Source organism: Tiliqua scincoides, chromosome 7 (assembly GCF_035046505.1).
Source record: "Tiliqua scincoides isolate rTilSci1 chromosome 7, rTilSci1.hap2, whole genome shotgun sequence".
NCBI classification, from domain to species: domain Eukaryota; kingdom Metazoa; phylum Chordata; class Lepidosauria; order Squamata; family Scincidae; genus Tiliqua; species Tiliqua scincoides.
The window spans coordinates 40,509,705-40,527,457 of NC_089827.1; the positions used below are offsets into that span (position 1 = coordinate 40,509,705).

At 44.3% G+C, this 17,753-nt stretch overlaps 1 protein-coding gene across 1 annotated transcript; it reads right to left on the minus strand.

Annotated features, from left to right (window-relative positions):
* Positions 1–298: 298 nt before the first annotated feature.
* Positions 299–17,054, minus strand: LOC136656928 (aldo-keto reductase family 1 member B1-like). The gene is made up of 10 exons (XM_066633409.1): positions 16,989–17,054; positions 12,097–12,264; positions 9,512–9,628; positions 8,193–8,270; positions 7,687–7,809; positions 7,228–7,334; positions 6,811–6,892; positions 4,518–4,601; positions 1,579–1,661; positions 299–369 (listed from the first exon to the last, which is right to left on the minus strand). Exons 1-10 carry the CDS (start codon positions 17,052–17,054, stop codon positions 321–323), a joined length of 957 nt encoding a protein of 318 aa, XP_066489506.1. The 3' UTR covers positions 299–320.
* Positions 17,055–17,753: the final 699 nt, after the last annotated feature.

Consider the following 17,753-nt stretch of genomic DNA (forward strand, 5'->3'; position numbering starts at 1 on the left):
ATCTATTACTCAGCAAATGACTCTCACTGTTGACTTTAGCCCAATATTAAATTGCTGCTGCACTACAAAGCAGTTCACACAAGTGTGTAATTGGGTATTTTATGTAAATACAAATGCAATCCATAGCTTAAAGCCATGGCACCCAAGTACTAGTGATGGGGAAGTAATGTCCTCAAGGTGTATCTGGGGAGAAATGTGATCACATAGCAGTAGCATCCTGGGTTTAAAGAGGTATGACAAGTCGTTGTGATACAATGGGACTAACCAAGATGAGGGTAGCAATGGCAACAGAAGATGGCTGTATTTTCCAAGTTTGGCTGTTACTTTGAACTGTCTTCTTTGAAAGGATAATCCTTATGGCATTTGAACCTACAGGGAAAGAGAGTGAATAGTTGAGGGCAACCCCTTTAACAAGGCATAGGATAGCATGTCTTAACTTTAGGGCACAAAATCACACTTGTTGCATTAGCTGGGAACTGAACCTGGGCCTCCCACGTGGCAGGCGAGAATTCTACCACTGAACCACCAATGCACAAAAAGCTCAAAATAGGAAAAGAAGGAACCATGGTGCACTGTTTCCCAAACTGGGTCAGGACCCACCAGTGGGCCACAAGCTGATTTTTGGTGGGTTGTGAAGTTTTTGAAATATCTTTGTAAGCACCCTTGCCTGGTTTGCAGAATGCTACCTATAGTAGGAGAAGTGACAATTTAAATTGGGGGTATGAAGGTTACATTTTCTGATTTTGTAGTAACTAGAGTGCTGCAGATAACATGTGAAACCAGTTTCAGCCTTTTGACCAGCCTGGAAATGGCTAACTGCACACCATGCTCTTCAGTTCAGCCTCCTAGGTACCCTTGAATGACTGTAAAGGTTTGGAGGAACAGTCCTTTGGGAGTTTCTAGGGAGAGTCTAGCAACTGTCTACATACAGATACTATACATAGGGTCTCCAGCAGCCTCAGAAGCACAGGAACCCTATTAAAATTTTGTTCTAGACACTTGTTTTAGTGGGGCATGACACTAGACACTTGTCATGTGATACTTTTCTTTCTTAAAAGTGAGTCCCAGTGTTAAGGTTTGGGAAGCACTGGCATAGGGCAAAGGCCAAGCATACAAAAAGGTTAATGTTGTATACTAATGAGGAAGGATTTGAGGCTGGTTGTTTCCCAGTTTTACCTGATGATCTATAGATCATCAGGCCTGTAGGGTTTTTTGTGGGATGCAGATACACTGTGGATCTGGCATACTTATTTCCTCCAAAGCAAGCTCACTAGTTACAACAGGTTTGTTTCCAACTCATTTTTCAGCTTTGCAATTACAAACATGGTACAGTCATTCATGTGTACCACCTCTTATGACTGCTGACTCTTGAAATTCAACCTGCTAGGTTCAGCTAGTCGGAACACTGGGTTCAGTGGCAGAATTAGGTCGCAGCCTTAGGGGTCAGAAGGGTTAATGACTTTCTGGATGTTGCTGGAGATTCCTGCTTGATTTTGGAAGGGGTGTTTACTATATCTAGTCTATGGTCATTGGATTCTCTAGCTTTGTTCAGGGCCTAAATTACAAGAAGCCACTCACCCATCTGGTGCACAGATCCTGTGTCTCTTGGTGAAGCCGAGTAGAATTTCCATTTCCTCTTGGCTCAGTTCAAAGTCAAATACCTAAAGAGAGGATTTCCCCACTGTTCAAGTTACGAACTGCCCAGACTGTTAATTAGGTTCTCTTTGCCAGAAGGGACCCTATTTCACAACCAACTGACATAAATGCCTATTCAGCAAATGAAAAGCTAGGTTCATATGTCTGAGCAGCTTCCATGTTAACATGAATAGCAAGTAGGCACAAAGGGGGTGGGGCTTCAGGTATCTGCAGTGTTCAACCATTCCTGTTGGGTGATGGCAATCTCTTAGGCTTCCATTAAACGGGGATATCACACTGTCTTGTCCTAAAACTAATGAAAGAGGCTTGTAGTGGAAGCAGCAGGGCATTTTATAGCATATAACTGTAGTAAGACACAAAGGGTGTAGTGAACATGATTTGAATTAAACAGGAAGATGGTGAAACACTGTTGCTTTTCTGTATGTCAAAGCCTGAACTGACCAAGGCTTTCAGACAAGCTGCCTCCCCAAGCACAATTTCATGTGTGTGTTACTGCATGTCTACTTGGCTTAGCCACCCAAGGAGAGGGGTGGGAGCTAAAGCCTCCTTCCCATCAACTGCTCTTCATGCAACCTCTGAGTGAGTCCTGCTTGAAATGAATGCCCCACTCTTCATTTTGAACAAGGCCTTTAGGGAGGACAGAGGCTGTGCAGAGGGCAGCCAAAGGGCTGACTCTTCTACCTTGCTGCCTACTTGATTGCTTTCCTAAGCAGCTAGGCTGGCAGGGAGATGAAGAGATGGTCACAACAGGTTTTCCCCTTCCTTCAGCATGGAGAAGGGGGCTGTTGCCCTCCACATACACCTCCCTTTAAGCAAGCGGGGCACCAACTGGAGTGCATCCAATGGTGGTGCAGGGTGACCTTATAGCTCAGCCACAGGCTTGCCTAGTGTTTTTTCAAACTTTTTTTGGTTGAGGAATCCTTATAATGTATTGCAACGTCTTAAGGAACCCTCCATGGGTACTGCCCCTAACCACAACAAAGAAAACTTTCAGAATTCAAGATGTAACCAAGAGCCCTCATTAGAGGGCATCTGAACATAGTGCTGCCCTTGAGGACTGTCAGGATACTACAGTTTGTGTATGTGGTCATGGAGGTATGATAGTGCATTCAAGGTTTTTTACCATCAAAAGCTTTCATGGCTTGGAGTCAGGGTATGTGAAGGGCTACCTTCTCCCCACGTGACAACCTGTCCCCTGAGATCATGGGGTGGGGGCTGTCCTGCATGTGCCACCACTGACTGATGTCAACCTAGCTTAATGAGGGGGAGAGCTTCTCTGTGGTGGCACCACAACTTTGTGGAACTGCCTCCCAAAAGAGTTAAGACTATCTCATCCTCAGTGACCTTTCTTCTTCAGATGAGAGCTGAAGACCTTGTTTAAGTCCATCTTCCCCCTTAAGGTTAACTCCCTTCCTCCCAAAGCTGTTACCTCATTTCTATTACCTTGTTTATGTCAGCTGTATTTTAATACTTCTGTATTCCTTGGTTTTTATTGTATTAGTTATACTTTATTGTACTGTTTTGATTGTGAGCCACCTTGGACATCTTAGTTTTCCTTTGCTCTTTATCCTTTGCTTGACCCCGCCCATCCTAGGCTAAATTCAGCGGTTTTCAAACTCTCAGTGAGTTTGAAAACCGCTGTAAATCCTTGCAGGGGTGGGGGGGAGGTGGCAGGGGGAGAAGGCAGCAAGACAATCTCCAGGATTAGTTCGCTCAGAGGGCTGCAGGAACTGGGATGTACTCACCAGTCCATGCAGCACTGTCCTGGGGCTGTGGGGAGCCCTGAGTGAGCGCCTGCAAGGCTCCCCAGCATGCAGAAAGTGAAAGTGGAGCGATTGTGCTTCGCTTCCGATTTTGCATCACAAATCCCCAGTCTGAATACCACTGGCTAAACTGCTTGGCTGATGTGTAATTTAAAATACCATGACACACACACAAGGGGCATAATATTTAAAACACAACCCATACCCTGAAATGTCTGAAACGTGGTCCAGCTTTCCCATTGCTGCTTTCATTTCTGGTTCTGTGTCTTCGCCTTTTCTCTGTCCCCGATCTACGAAAGGGGTTTTTTCTACAGAGGCACCTTTACTCCCAAATCTGGATCAGAAATGGTCATCTATTTGCAACCCTGGAGAGCTATTACTACCAAGTGTAGACCATACTGAACTCAGCAGATCTGACTCAATGGAAGAAAATGATATATGCTCATTAGAATTTATGGATAGAGGTGTTTGAAAACTGTATGATTTATTTTATTCAGAAGTAATCCAACTGTATTCAGTAAGACTCTTAGGCCCAAATCCTAACCAACTTTCCAGCACTGGCATAGCAGAGCCAATGGGATGTGTGCTGCATTCTGCAGTGGGGTGGCACTCACAGAAGCTTCCTCAAAATAAGGGAATGTTTCTTCTTTCCCTCAGAGCTGCATTGCATAGGAAGTGGGTTAGGATTGCACCCTTAGTGTGTAATCCTAGCTTATTCACAGGAAACAAACACCTTGACCTATGTAACTCATTAATTTTGAAAAGAGAAGGCAGCCAAGGGAAGTTAGAGCAGTGGGGATGGGACTGCTCACCAACTCATTTTCTTCTTTGGACCAGTACTAGTCTGCTTTAAAAGGCTGCTTCAAATCTGGTGGAGCAGATTGGGACAGTTCTGTTCAGCCCCAGAACTCCTGGGAGCTCTCCATAGAGAACCTGTTCTAGCCTAAGTAAATTTCTGTTTTGTTGCATCTGGTGGAAAAGGCACACCAGCTCCTGTGGCTTTAGTTGAGAAAGTGAGATCCACAGCATTGCAGTAGATGCTCTTGGCCTCTCCAACTTAATACAGTGAGACTGAAGAAAAGGTACAGAAAGGCTTACTTCAAAATTCTCTTGAATGCGATGTGGAGTAACTGACTTGGGAATGACACTCACATTTCTCTGGATCTGGAGCCGGATTAAAACCTATGGAAACAAGAGGTCATGAAGGTTAAGTGATAATAACAAGAAATGAAAGTACCCTTTTCCATTGCTTTATTCAAAGCTCCAATGCAGAATCAGAAAAGTCAGAACATACTGTAATAAAACATGACAGCATGGTGGGTGAAAAACAGCCTGAACAGGGTGATCTGTATCATACAACTAGGAGGTGACCACACATTTTGGCCTAGGGTTGTGAATTTTGCATGTACATACCAAATTCAAACATTATGCCCATTTGAAGAAATCCAGTGGTCTGGGTGGTTGTTGGGGATACTGGAGGCTGACAAAGGGGAATATCACCCATTGGTTAGAACTCAGTGCACCCTGTCCTGTTCTCTGCTTTTTTGATTTACTGGGTCACAAGATAAATAGGGAGAAATTGTTGGATATACTCACTGCCACCACATGTGACAATGTAAACAAGGCCGAAAGGGGGGCTATCTGGGGGAAAAATCTCCCCTCCCAGGAGAGTACAGAACCCTGTGGTTTTTATTTGAAATCCAATCACAATAGCACTCATGAACGATCAGATGTAACAACCCACAGAATTAGAAGCGAACAAGGACTAGGCTGACAAAATATAGCCAGTTAATTAAGTTCCCAAAAGAATTAAAACCAGCCAAAAGAAGAAGAAGCAGGAGAAAAGTAGGCTAGTGAAAAGTGCCTGACCTTGTCCAGATGGAGACAAGAAGATAGCTTGACAAAATTGGATACATTAACTCGTAACACCCAGTAGAGGGAGCTTGGTAATAGCATAAGAGAAAAGAACACAGAACCTCAAGGCTTGCTACTTCAGTGAAGCTTGCAGGCAGTAACCAACTCAGCCCACCCCACACCTGGGGCAAAGGCCCCCTGTACAATGCCGCCCACCCCACACTCACCAAGCACGACAGAGTCTCGCATGATTCTAAGACTGACTGGGGAAGTGTTCTGAGGCTTCCCCGCAGTCTTAAACTGCACCTCTGGAAAACCAGAAGTACAGTTTCTGATTGCATCCGGAGCCTCAGTAAGGCTTCCTGCACGGTCCTAGTATCGTGTGGGCTCAGCACCTGGGGCATTTGCCCTATTTGTCCAGTGCTAGGTCTGCAGATGCTTGCAGGTTGTCTTGAGTGGAAAGAGTGGAAGAAAGGAGTGGAAGGAACAAGCAAAACAAAATTAATTTCCTTAATGCATCTAACCAGAAATACAGTCCTTATTACTAGCTAGTTATGGTATCCCAAGAACGCTGGCCTTTAACACATGCTGGGGATAAGCGGGTGTGCCTTCTGTAAACCAGCAGCTGGTCTCAAAGGCATACCTGACAAAACACACCCAGAAATCTTTGTGCTTTATCTTAAGACCTAGATTTGATGATGCCACAAGGCAGCGCTTCCCCAAACTTACCTTTGTTGTAACACCCCAGCACCCTGAAGGAACTAAGTGGTGATGACGAGATGATGCAATTGCGCAGTGATGTCATTGCCACATACTTATAGGTGAGGCCGAATGCAAGCCTAAAACTAGCGATAAGGAGGACAGGGCAGAAGGGATGGCTTTTTCAAGTATGCGCAAAATGCTTGCAGTCGCTCTGCCCGCCATGTCAAGTGGCCACTGCTTGTAGGCATGTGCTGCGGTCTCGCTGTGAGGCAGTGGGCCTTCCATTACGCCCCAGTGAAGGCCTCACAATGCCCCAGGGTCACAACACACACTTTAGGAACTTCCACTATAAGGTCATCACATTGGATGAGGGTGAATCATCTGAACCACTCTATCCCACTCATTTTCTTAAACTTGGCTGTCCAATCGGCAGTAACATGCCAATCTTAGTAGAAAGGTTTGCTAGGAACTCCTTTCTCTGGGGGGAAGCCTGACACAGAGAAAGAGCAATACACATCCAGCCAAATGTGGCAGTTTGGGAATGGCAACAAAGACCCTCAAAGAACTAGAAATGTCCTATGTGCCTATTAGGAAAAAACAGGCACAACTTGGGGGGAGGGAATAAGGCATTTATCACAGAGATAGGATGTAGAGGAGTAGAAAAGCATGATTTTGCTTCTCCCCCAAGAAGAAAATATAATCAGATCCAGGCCTGTCTTATGAAACAATGTTTCATATGACCCACCACACTCTCATGTGAACAAGCGAAATACTTTACCAGGTTGTTATAAGATGCTATTACTTATACTGTATATATTTTACTGAGAGGCCACACCTGAGCAGAAGTTTTATTGTGGTTGTCTGCAATTTCTTTGATCTTGGGGTCATCCAATAGAGAAGAATCCCCAGGTTTGGACCTAGAAAAGCAGAAAACATATTTTAAGCGTTCTAAGCCACATTGCTTCAGTGCAATCCTACGCGTGTCTTCTCACTGAATTCAGTGGGACTTACTCCCACGTAAGCGTGCACAGAATTGCAGCCTGTGTCTTATAACTTTTAAGAAATCAGATCACGTTGCTGACAGGTTCTTGATCCTGAACCTATTATTAATTCAGTAAGAAGCAGGTGGTTGAGTATAAAATTCTGTAAGAGTTTCATGAAATTAGTGGTTCTTCATGCCAGTCTCGCTAACAACATTAATAAAGATACCTTAAAGAAATAATATTTATGAAAACTTGCAAAGCTTCCTTACCATGGCCAGTTGGGGGCTCCAAGGGGACAATACGCAGTTACAGAAATCCCTTTCGAATGGCAGAAATCAATCAGCTCGTGCTGAGGCAGGTATGGGTGACTCTCAATCTAGAAACAACACAACTATTTTCAGCATTTAGGCACACAAGGATAAAGCAATGTTTGCTGGGTCTTGCCAGTGATCTACTGTGTGTGGGTCACGTTTTGTGTGTACTGTTCTTATGTTGCATTATTGGCGCACTCAAAAGAGGTGTTCTGCACATACAAACCAGCATTACATCCCATTAAGTGTGTGAGTAAAGAAGGGCACATCAGGTTTTCTGCTCATTAACATGCCCTGTTTTCAAGAAATATGGGAGAAGGAGTGCATATACTGCTGGCTACCAAAACAACACATGAAGATTCAAAGACCCACAATCCTGAGCTGTTCAACCAACACCACAAGGACTCAGCAACATACCTGGTTATTCACAGGCTTGTATTTTAACCCTGGTTTGTTTAAGAGCTTCTCTATCTGTTCACAGTTAAAGTTAGAAATTCCAATGGATTTCACCAGACCTGCATCCACTAGTTCCTCCATAGCCTATGGGGACAAGAGAGACACAATCAGTTAATGATGCAGGCAAACGTATAGGGCCAAACAGGATAAATAAATAAATCAGAACAGTTCAGCTTTCACAGTGCAAAATAAGAGGTTGTGTCTATGAAAAATCAGGCAGAATCTGCCAGGAGCATATCCCACACATGAGTCACTGTAAGAAACATGATTTGCTTACAAATGCAACTCTGTACTTGTGCAACTTCCTGCCATTTCAGCAAAGCTTTTAGAGATGTTCTTAGTGAATGTGACCATCTCAACATTCGCAAGTGCCTGGAGCAATCGCCTATCATAATGAAAGACGTATCATTTCTAGCGTAGAACCACAAGCATTTACACAAGCATGGAAGTCAAAGTACCCCACTTACCTCCCAAGTGTCCAGAAAATCTGTATCACTGGCCAGTATCATACCATTCTCATCTTGCGGCAAAAACTCCTCTCCAGCCTGTCATAAGTAAGAGAGCTTAATGACATACACCAGTGCTTCCCAAACTCCTACAAGAGAGGTGGGAGCCCTGTAAATGTGTGCAGGGGAGGGGCTATGGCAGCAACATGATCCCCAGGATCATGCTGATACGGGGGATGGAAGGGTTGTTTTTTTTACTTTTCTCCAGTCAGCCCCAGAATCCTGGGGGGTCCAAGGGGTCTGGGGAGCCCTCTGCAGGGCTCCCAAACTGCTGAACATGTTAAAAAAACAAACAGTCAGGCACTCTTCTGGTTTCACAACAAAAACCAGAAGTGCCCATTTTTTAAAGAGGCTTGGGGAGCCTTGTGGGGGGCTCCCCAGACCGGGGGGGGGGTGTCTGGTGCTGCCTGGAGGTAAACACCCCCCATCCCCAGCAGCAGCCTGATCCTGGGGATTGCATCACTGCCTTCCCCCCACTCCACTCCTTAAAGAAGCAGGGATAAGTGCTTCCCTGGGTGGCGAGTCATGACCCACAGTTTGGGAACTGCTGACATACACTTTAACCTAACATTTTGGATGGAGATTACTGTCACCAGTTAAGATCTTTCCTGAATCAATTTTCTAAAACAGGTTTAAGTAAATATCACATCCATTGATTGGAACAGATCTATTCATGGTGTAATTGATGTTGCCAGAATTCTTGTCAGGGTATTTTGGTCTGTGTTCCCCTTTATAGCTTTGAAGTACAGCACATTATTGCCTTATTTGTTAACCACTACCTAGGTGTGAAGGGCTTTCTTCCCATCATGGCCACAAACATTCCCCTCTTCTATACAATAGGGCTCTTAACACAGGTCTGAGATTATAAATGATGGGTTGTGTGTAAGAAGCCAACACCCAATTAACCCATTTTTGCCCAGCCCACAGGTGTACACATTTGGTCCCTGTTGCATATATGCAACATTGGGCAGAAATGGCTTAATTCACTGCATCTGGATATTATTTGTTTACTTATTCATTTATATATCACCATCATGGTGTTTTACAACAGAAGACAGGTCCCTGCCCTTAGAGACTCATAGGAGCAACTTGAAATTGAACATAATCATTATAGAAGAGACCAAAGTGGAAAGGTTGGCCACCCCCAGTCGAGAGTATTGGATGCCTGACAAACAGAAGAGACCTTCCAAGGTGGCTGGAGGTCTGACTATGTCTCTGATGATAGTAAAGGATTCACAAGTCAGTCCAGGCCTGAGAATTTAAAGAAAAAGTGACCGTACCTTGAATCCCATGGGCCAGTGCATGAGGTAGAGGTCCAGATAATCCAACTTCAGAGATGCAAGCGTTTTTTGGCACGCTGGCTTCACCAGAGATTTCTCATGATACGTACACCACAGCTACAAAGCAACCAGCATTGTTTTCCAAATAAGTGTCTAAGAATTACTTTGGGGGCCTTCCGATCATCCTGTGAAATCCCATATATACAGAATTTAACTGATTTTCTTTGCCATTTTTGAGCTGCTATAAGACAGTCTTACTTTGCATTTTCATGAAGAAAAAAATATATTGTACATGCACTCAGAGCCACCTTTGTTCTCTAATTGCACACAGAGGGTCCTTTGCATTCATTTCCAAAGGAGCATGGAACATCTTTTGTGAATGAAGAGTGCCATATGCATGGTGTTGGAGAGTGCATTCTGAGCATATCATTTTTTGATAGTATGGTATATCATTTTTATTCAGTGGCGACACTAGGATTCGTGTCACCCAGTGCAGGAGGCCTGCTTGTCACCCCATGTAGTGGGCAGGGCAACGCCCCAGGTGGTGGGCGTGGTAATGTGCCATCGCCCCGCCCCACTGGCTTTTGGCTGTACCTTTTGTTAGAACACAGATATTTCAATGTGGTTTGTTTCATTGCATTCTGCATGAAATTACGCATGGATTGATATATAACATGATGGTCTTATTCCTCCAAATTCTGATTTTAGTGATTTTGAAAACTTGTAGAGTCTCTCTCACACACACACCCGTGTCAACTTACTAACACCTTATTGCAGCAGTTCTCAAACTTTTAGCACTGGCTCCCACTTTTTAGAATGACAATCTGTCCAGGACCCATTGGAAGTGATGTCATAGCCAGAAGTGACATCATCAAGCAAATTAAAATAAATAATTATAAATAATTAAATTAAAATAAAAGAAATAATTAAATAAGGGGGAGCCAGCCCTGTTCCACCAAGTGAATATTCTCTGTAGTCTGCCTGCAATAACAGCCCCCCCCCCCAAAAAGAATCAGTGAGATCTTCAGCCCTCCCCAGTGCCCAGTTTAAAGTTCTTCTATTTCAAGCATATAAATACAAAGACCCACCTGGCTTTGCAAGTGCAAAATAGAAAACATGCCCCTTTCCAGTTGAAGCCTCTTTTTTTGTCCTTTTTAGTGAGGGGGGAGGCTGCCTTCTGGATCATTAGTTGCGCTCCAGTTCCGTCGGATCAGGACCATTCTGGTGTCCCCACATTCCCCTTTGCCTGGCCTGACCACCAGCTAAGGCACATCTGCCTACTCGCGAGCAAATGCAACCATGAGGCTGCTTAGCTTTCCATAGGGTTCAATAGACTTGCAGCTGGGAGGGAGGGACGACCTTCTTGGGTGCTTTGGGGGGCTGCATTCATTGGATCAGGACCATTCTGATGTTGTTGAAGTCCTCTCAGCCTGCCCTTTCCAATGGACTATGGCAAGTTCGCCTACTCATGAGTAAACGTGGCCACATGGCTTTGTTTCGCTTTCCATTGGGCTGAATACACTCGTAGCTGGGAGGGAGGGAGGGAGGGAGAGGCCTCCTTCTTGGGTGTTTTTGGGGGGCTGCATTCATTGGATCGGGACCATTCTGGTGTTTTTGGATTCCTCTGGAAAGCCTGCCCTTTCCAACGGACTATGGCAAGTAAGCCTATTGGCGAGTAAACGCGCGATATGGCTCACTTTCACTTCCCATAGGGCTCCATACATTTTTTTCTTTCTGGTTTTTTGGTCATAACTTTTGAAGGAAAGGGGCTATTTCGCTCTGGTTTTTTGCATTGCATTCCGCTGGACATTCTGCATCCAAAGGTGTATGGCATGATATCTAAAGCCACAATTTTAGCGCATCATCCCCCCAGGGCATGTCACCCCCCAGTGCGTCACCCGGTACAGCCCGCACTCCTTGCACTTCCCTAGAGACACCACTGTTTTTATTGCTGTACATCATCAACAGAGTTGAGCTGCAGAATCTGGCAAAGGTCATACTCCTTGCACTACCTGGACAGGTTATTTATTATTTGTTTATTATAAGTATGATGTCCTAATTTCCATTTTATATTAAAATGTTCAAGGTAATTAACATCATAAGATTAGTTACACTAAGGCTGCAATCTTATGCACATTTACCTGCGAGTAAATCCTGTTGAATTCAGGGGACTTACTTCTGAGTAGACATGCGTAAAATTGCGCTGTGAGAAAACAGGGTGAGGTTACAGGGGAATGAAATCAAATATATGAGTATTTTTAGCTTTTATTTTGTTATGTCCTACAATTTTCTTGGATGTCCTGCATTTTGAAGTGCCTGGTCCTCTTTTGTGGTTATGACATCTGGTCACCTTGTAGAGCAGAGAAGGTGAACACCGTCTGCTAATCTGATATCTGGTGCAACTGTCTCAGTTGGCCTAATGAATGGGCTGGACCTGCTGATCCCATAACTGACCACTAGCCCAGTCACATCTTCTGCCTCTGACCACATTGATCCTAACAGTTGCAAGCTGCCATGGGGGAAAGTTCAGGAACAAAAGGTGAGACACAAATCTATTTTTTACACCCTCCCCAACCCAACTGTACCTTACTGACAATGAAAAGATCATTCCGTGCCAGATCCCGTTCCTTTATCATGTCCTGGATTGCATCTCCAATCTCTCCTTCATTTTGGTACATGTGGGCACAGTCAAAATGCCGGTAACCAACATCAATAGCAAACTTGACTGCATTTCTCACTTTTCCTAAGGGAGACTGAGAGGAGAAGCAGCTAAATTTAAAGATTTGGGGGCATATTTTCAGTTCTCCAACAAAATCAAGTAAGAAAAGAAGTGTTACCAACTCATTATATTGTCTCTAGACCAGTGCTTCTCATCACACATTTAGCACGTGGATCCACTTTTTAGAATGAGAATCTGTCAGGACCCACCGGAAGTGATGTCATAACTGGAAGTGATATCATGAAGCAGGAATATTTTTAACAATCCTAGGCTGCAATCATACCCACACTTACCCAGGAATAAACCATTTATTATCATTGTTAAAAGAATAGACATAGTAGCTTGTTAAAGTACAGGTCTGTAACATTTCCCCAAATGCAGTCACATACCATAACAGCATCCAGTCTAATACATTAAAAATAAAACATTGAAATGAATGGGGACCCATCTGAAATTGGCTCATGACCCACCCAGAGGGTCCTAACCCTCTTCTTTCTTAAGAAGAGTTGGCTGAGCCGAGGGCCTAGAAGGAGACTTAGGGCTCAATCCTACACTTGTCCAGCGCCAACACTGAGCCAATGCTGGGTGCCATAAACGTGCTGTAAAGCATGTTTACGGCACCCGGTGAGCAGGTGCTGGGCCCAGCACTGGGCGCAGCTCCGGCAAAAAGAGGATGTGCCACTGCCAGATTAAGTGCAACTGCCAGGTGGCAGTACAGCCTCTGGGGGGAGGGTGGGGGGATTGGCAGCTCCGCTGTATTTGGAACTCGAGTCTCTCAAGTCTGTGCCGACAAAATAGCCAGCTCAGACGTGATAAACCCCATTGTGGGGCTTGGGGCTTTCCCTGGGGAAGGGCACAAAAGTCCTCTTCCACCAAGGAGACCTCCTCCTGCTTCCTGGTGGCCGCTGGATACAACGGTAGCTGCTTTGGATTGGGCTGTTAAGGAGATAGAATGAAACATTCTTAAGATAACAGTAACAAAAAATTTCACCACTTAGAACTGCGGTGACATTTAAAAGAAAAAAAAAAACATTCTCAAGAGAACAGAAAAAGGATTTCACTACAGCATATTTAAAGGACAATATTTTTTTCTGGTCTGGCTGTGAAGTCACACTTCTTACTTCACTGGAACTAGCCTACTTGAGCATAGTAGAACATTGAAATCAATGCACAAAAGGCTACTATTTTTCTGAAAGCACAAAACAAAGCATGGCACAGGCAGGCTATCTTATCCACACTGACCTTGGAAAATTCCTACTCCTACTGAATACATAAACACTCTGCCCTCCCCCATCTTAAAAATTTTGAACTCCATCTACTGTTCTAATCAACACAGGACAAGGAAGCATTAAATGAACATGTGGCTTTAATGACTCAATCCCCCTTCAGCATTTGACACAACTGTTGCTTGAGGGCCCACTATTATGCAACTTTTAAACACTGATGCAGCCTTTCCAATTGGGTGTGCACTGCATCCTGCAGTGCGGAGGGACAGTCATGGAGGCTTTCCCAAGGTCAGGGGACATTTGTACCTTTACCTTGAGGCTGCATTGTGGCTATATCAACCCTTAAAAGTTGGATAGGATTGGCCCTTAATTTCCTTAAATATGCCTTAGGTGTAACAAAAATCATGCCAGATAACAACTTTGGAAACATTTTTTTTAGGCAGCTAATAATCAAACTGGATTGACTAGACCAGGGGTGCCCAAACCCAGGCCCTGGGGCCACTTGTAGCCCTCGAGGACTCCCAATGCGGCCCTTGGGGAGCCCCCAGTCTCCAATGAACCTGGCTCTCCAGAGGCTTGCTGGAGCCCGCACTGGCCCAACGCAACTGCTCTCAGCGTGAGGGCGACTGTTTAACCTCTCGCGTGAGCTGTGGGATGAGGGCTCCCTCCACTGTTTACTGTTTCACGTCAGTGATGCGTTAGCAACAGGAAAGCAAAAGCCAGCCTTGCTTTGCGCAAAGCCTTTTATAGGCCTTGAGCTATTACAAGACCTTCATTCATTCATATAAGTTCATCTTTAATACAGGTCCAGCCTATTTATACATGGATTTCTTATACACAGATTTGACTCAACACGAATGGCCCCTGCAAATGAGAAGGAATGTGCTGATCCCTGGAGAAGGGGAAAAATGCATCCCTTTAAAATCAGTTTAAAAAACTGAACAGTCCTTTAACAATTGCCTCCTTAATGAGAGAGAGAGAGAGAGAGGGCAGCTGGCTGACAATCCATCAATCCTTCTCTCTCCAGGCGACCCCTCCCTTCCCCCTGAGCACGTGAAAGAAAGGTGATCACTTTGCATTGGTGAAGGGAGGGGCTGAGTGAAGCGCCTTTTTAAGTGCTTGGAGGAGGACTGATTGATGGAGTCTCTTCTTAATGACTCTTATCTTACATCACAAAGGTCAGCAAGGCTGTTTTTAAATCACTGGAGCAAAGAAACTTTGTTTTTTAAATTGATTTGCTATAGTGCGTTTTTGCCATCCGTGTGTGTGCTTGGAACGGAACCCACACGAATAATGAGTCTCAACCTGTATATTCATTTATGTAAACTTACGTAAATTTATTCAACTTTTAAAAGTATATTAATTCTTTTTTTCCCAGGCCCCTGACACAGTGTCAGAGAGGTGGCCCTCCTGCCAAAAACTTTGGAAACCCCTGCACTAGACTAACAGATAAGAGTCAGTTTCTGTTATTCTCCCCCAGAAAGTGAGAGCTTCCAGATGAATGGAGATGGAATGAATGACTGAATGAATGAAGGAATGAGTGGAGGAGGAATGAATGGAGAAATCTAGGACTTTCACATTGCTGTGATTGGTCACAACTGTGTGTGTGTCACACACACCCCCTCCCAACCTCAAAATGGAGCAGGAAAGAGGGGAGTTCCTGGTCTTTCAAATATAGAGCCTATTTTGTATTGCAAAAAAAAACTGTCTATATAACCTTTTCAACATACAAAACCACAACTCACCTGCAGGATTGGCGCTGAGTACGGGGTCTGAGTTGCAATATTCCTAGGCTGACCTTTGCTGCAACCTCCCACTCCTCTCTCCATTTCTCCCACTGCCTACCGATTCCCATACCAGCTAATCTGTGGTCCCATGGATAACTGGTAGTGGTGGCAGGCCACTGACACCACCATTTGTGGTGGCAGCTTCAAAATGGAATGGCCACTGTTGTAAATGCTAGTTAAGACTGGGCTGTAGGTGGTATAACCCTACAAATTATTGGTGCTAGTTGAAAGTGCACATTCTACTGCACGGTTGATGAGTGAGGGATGGCCCACAGGAGGGAACTGTTGAGAGCAGCACTTATACAATCGGGAGGGGACTGTTGAGAACAGCACTTATTATATAATCATGACTCAGGCAAATCTTTCGCAGCATTGAATTACACTCTATTCACTCAACACAGCATTCCGTTTGGGTTCCAGATGGCAATGACAAAAGCCATTGTGTATGCCAGAGAGGTAAAATAAAAGGTAATCATGGCCGTAACCTTGACTGAATAATCCCTAAGCAGACAAACATAGAACACCTGTGCTCTGTGCCAAACATAAGAGAGAGGCTGTAGTGTTTAATTTTCTCATAAACTTCACTGAGTTCAATGGGATCCTGCAGCACTTATGGTAACTTTCTCTGGAATGGGGGAGGGGTGGCTGTCTTTTCACTTCCTTGCCACCAGTCATCATACTTGTGATGTGCAATTACCAAGCCAGGAACTAAAGTTTTTTTTGTCCCCAAGTCTGCTATGAGCCTCCCAACAGCAGCAACTAAAGGAAAAAAAAACCAGAATGATACCAGAGGAGCATGCAAGGGCTTGATTTTAAGAGGACTATGATCATTGTTTCCACCCAAAGGCAAATTTTGCCTATGGACCAGGGGTGTCCAAAGTTTTTGGCAGGAGGGCCACATCATCTCTCTGACACTGTGTCGGGGGCCAGGGGGAAAAATAATTAATTTACATTTAAAATGTGAATAAATTTACATGTTTACATAAATGAATATATTAAAGATGAACTTATATTAATGAATGAAGGTCTTGCAATAGCTCAAGGCCTATAAAAGGCCTTGCACAAAGCAAGGCTGGTCTTTCCTTTGCTGCCGCTACTGCATCACAGATGTGAAACAACAAGCTCATGCAAGAGGGCAGACAGTCGCCCTCACGCTGAGAGCAGTTGCATCGGGCCAGTGTGGGCTTCAACAAATCTCCAGAGGGCCAGAGGCTCATTGGAGACCGGGGGCTCCCTGAGGGCCGCATTGAAAGGCCTCAAGGGCCGTAAGTGGCCCCAGGGCCGGGGTTTGGGCACCCCTGCTATGGACCATCAACAGCACTTAACTCAGGGGTTCTCAAACTTTCTAGAGGCTCTAAAGGCTGCTGCCTGATTTATAAATGCCAAGGTGGCTATAATGGTGATTGGGCAGAAGTGCTTCCTCCCCCCAAGTATCAGCTTGTTTAACCCTTGATGCACATCAACTAATCTGCCTTGTCAATTTTGCCACCATCAAAAACTGGGAAACTGGCGGGTCCCGGACCTGCAGTATGAGAACCACAGTTAAGTCTTAACTTATAAAAGTGTTGCCAAGTAGCAGAGGGGAAATCTAAACAAGGTACTGCTACCTTGAAAATCTGTTGTCTGTTGCATGAAGAGAAAAACAAACTACAATCAGTCCACAATTCTTTCCGGAACAGTCTATATAGGTTAACAATCCTCTATAATATAAGCGCATCAGGAATGCTAGAAATTCTACAGGTTACCTGCCAAGTTCCTAACCCAAGGATGGGCATCCTTTCCTTGTTGCTTAGCTCCAGGTAGGTCTGCATCTTTGGTTTTGTTTCATCTGTAGGGGGGACTGAGGCAGAAAAGTGGCTCCACTCCTGTGCGGCTTGCATTAAATAGTCTTTGGTCGGTTACGAAAGCACAACAGAAGGGGAAGTATTTGAGCCTGGTGCCAAAACTTTGCACCTCCTTTCCCCTTCTCAGGTTTGCAACTAATCCTTCTTGGAGCGAACAAGCTTACCACACCTACGTTTTCACATTTTTACATACTATTGTGCAGCTAATTTGTCTTCTAAAAAACTGTCACCTAAAGTATCATTCCCATTCCTCCATTGGTTGCCATCATTGAGATTTAGGAGATTTATTTATTTGGTTTTTTACTCTTTGTTATGAACAAATTTATCCCAGAAAATTCCTTATAAAAACATTTTTAAAGTTTTTAATTATGTTCCACACCTTTTAACACCATTTAATCTATACTCCAATTGTTTTAAGTCTGGAGGAATTCTTGAGATGTGATGTTGCAAAGCAACTTGCATCCAGTTAAATATTTATATACTGCTTTTCAATAAAAGTAGTTCACAATGCAGTTGACATAGCAAAAAAAAAAAAAATCTGTATGCCCTTTGGTGACAGGGACCCATTTACAATCTAAAACGCAATGCAGAAGAGACATCAGAAAATGCCACTGGGAAACATGCCATGCCGGAGTGAAGAGGGACAGTTGCTTTTCCCCTGCTAAA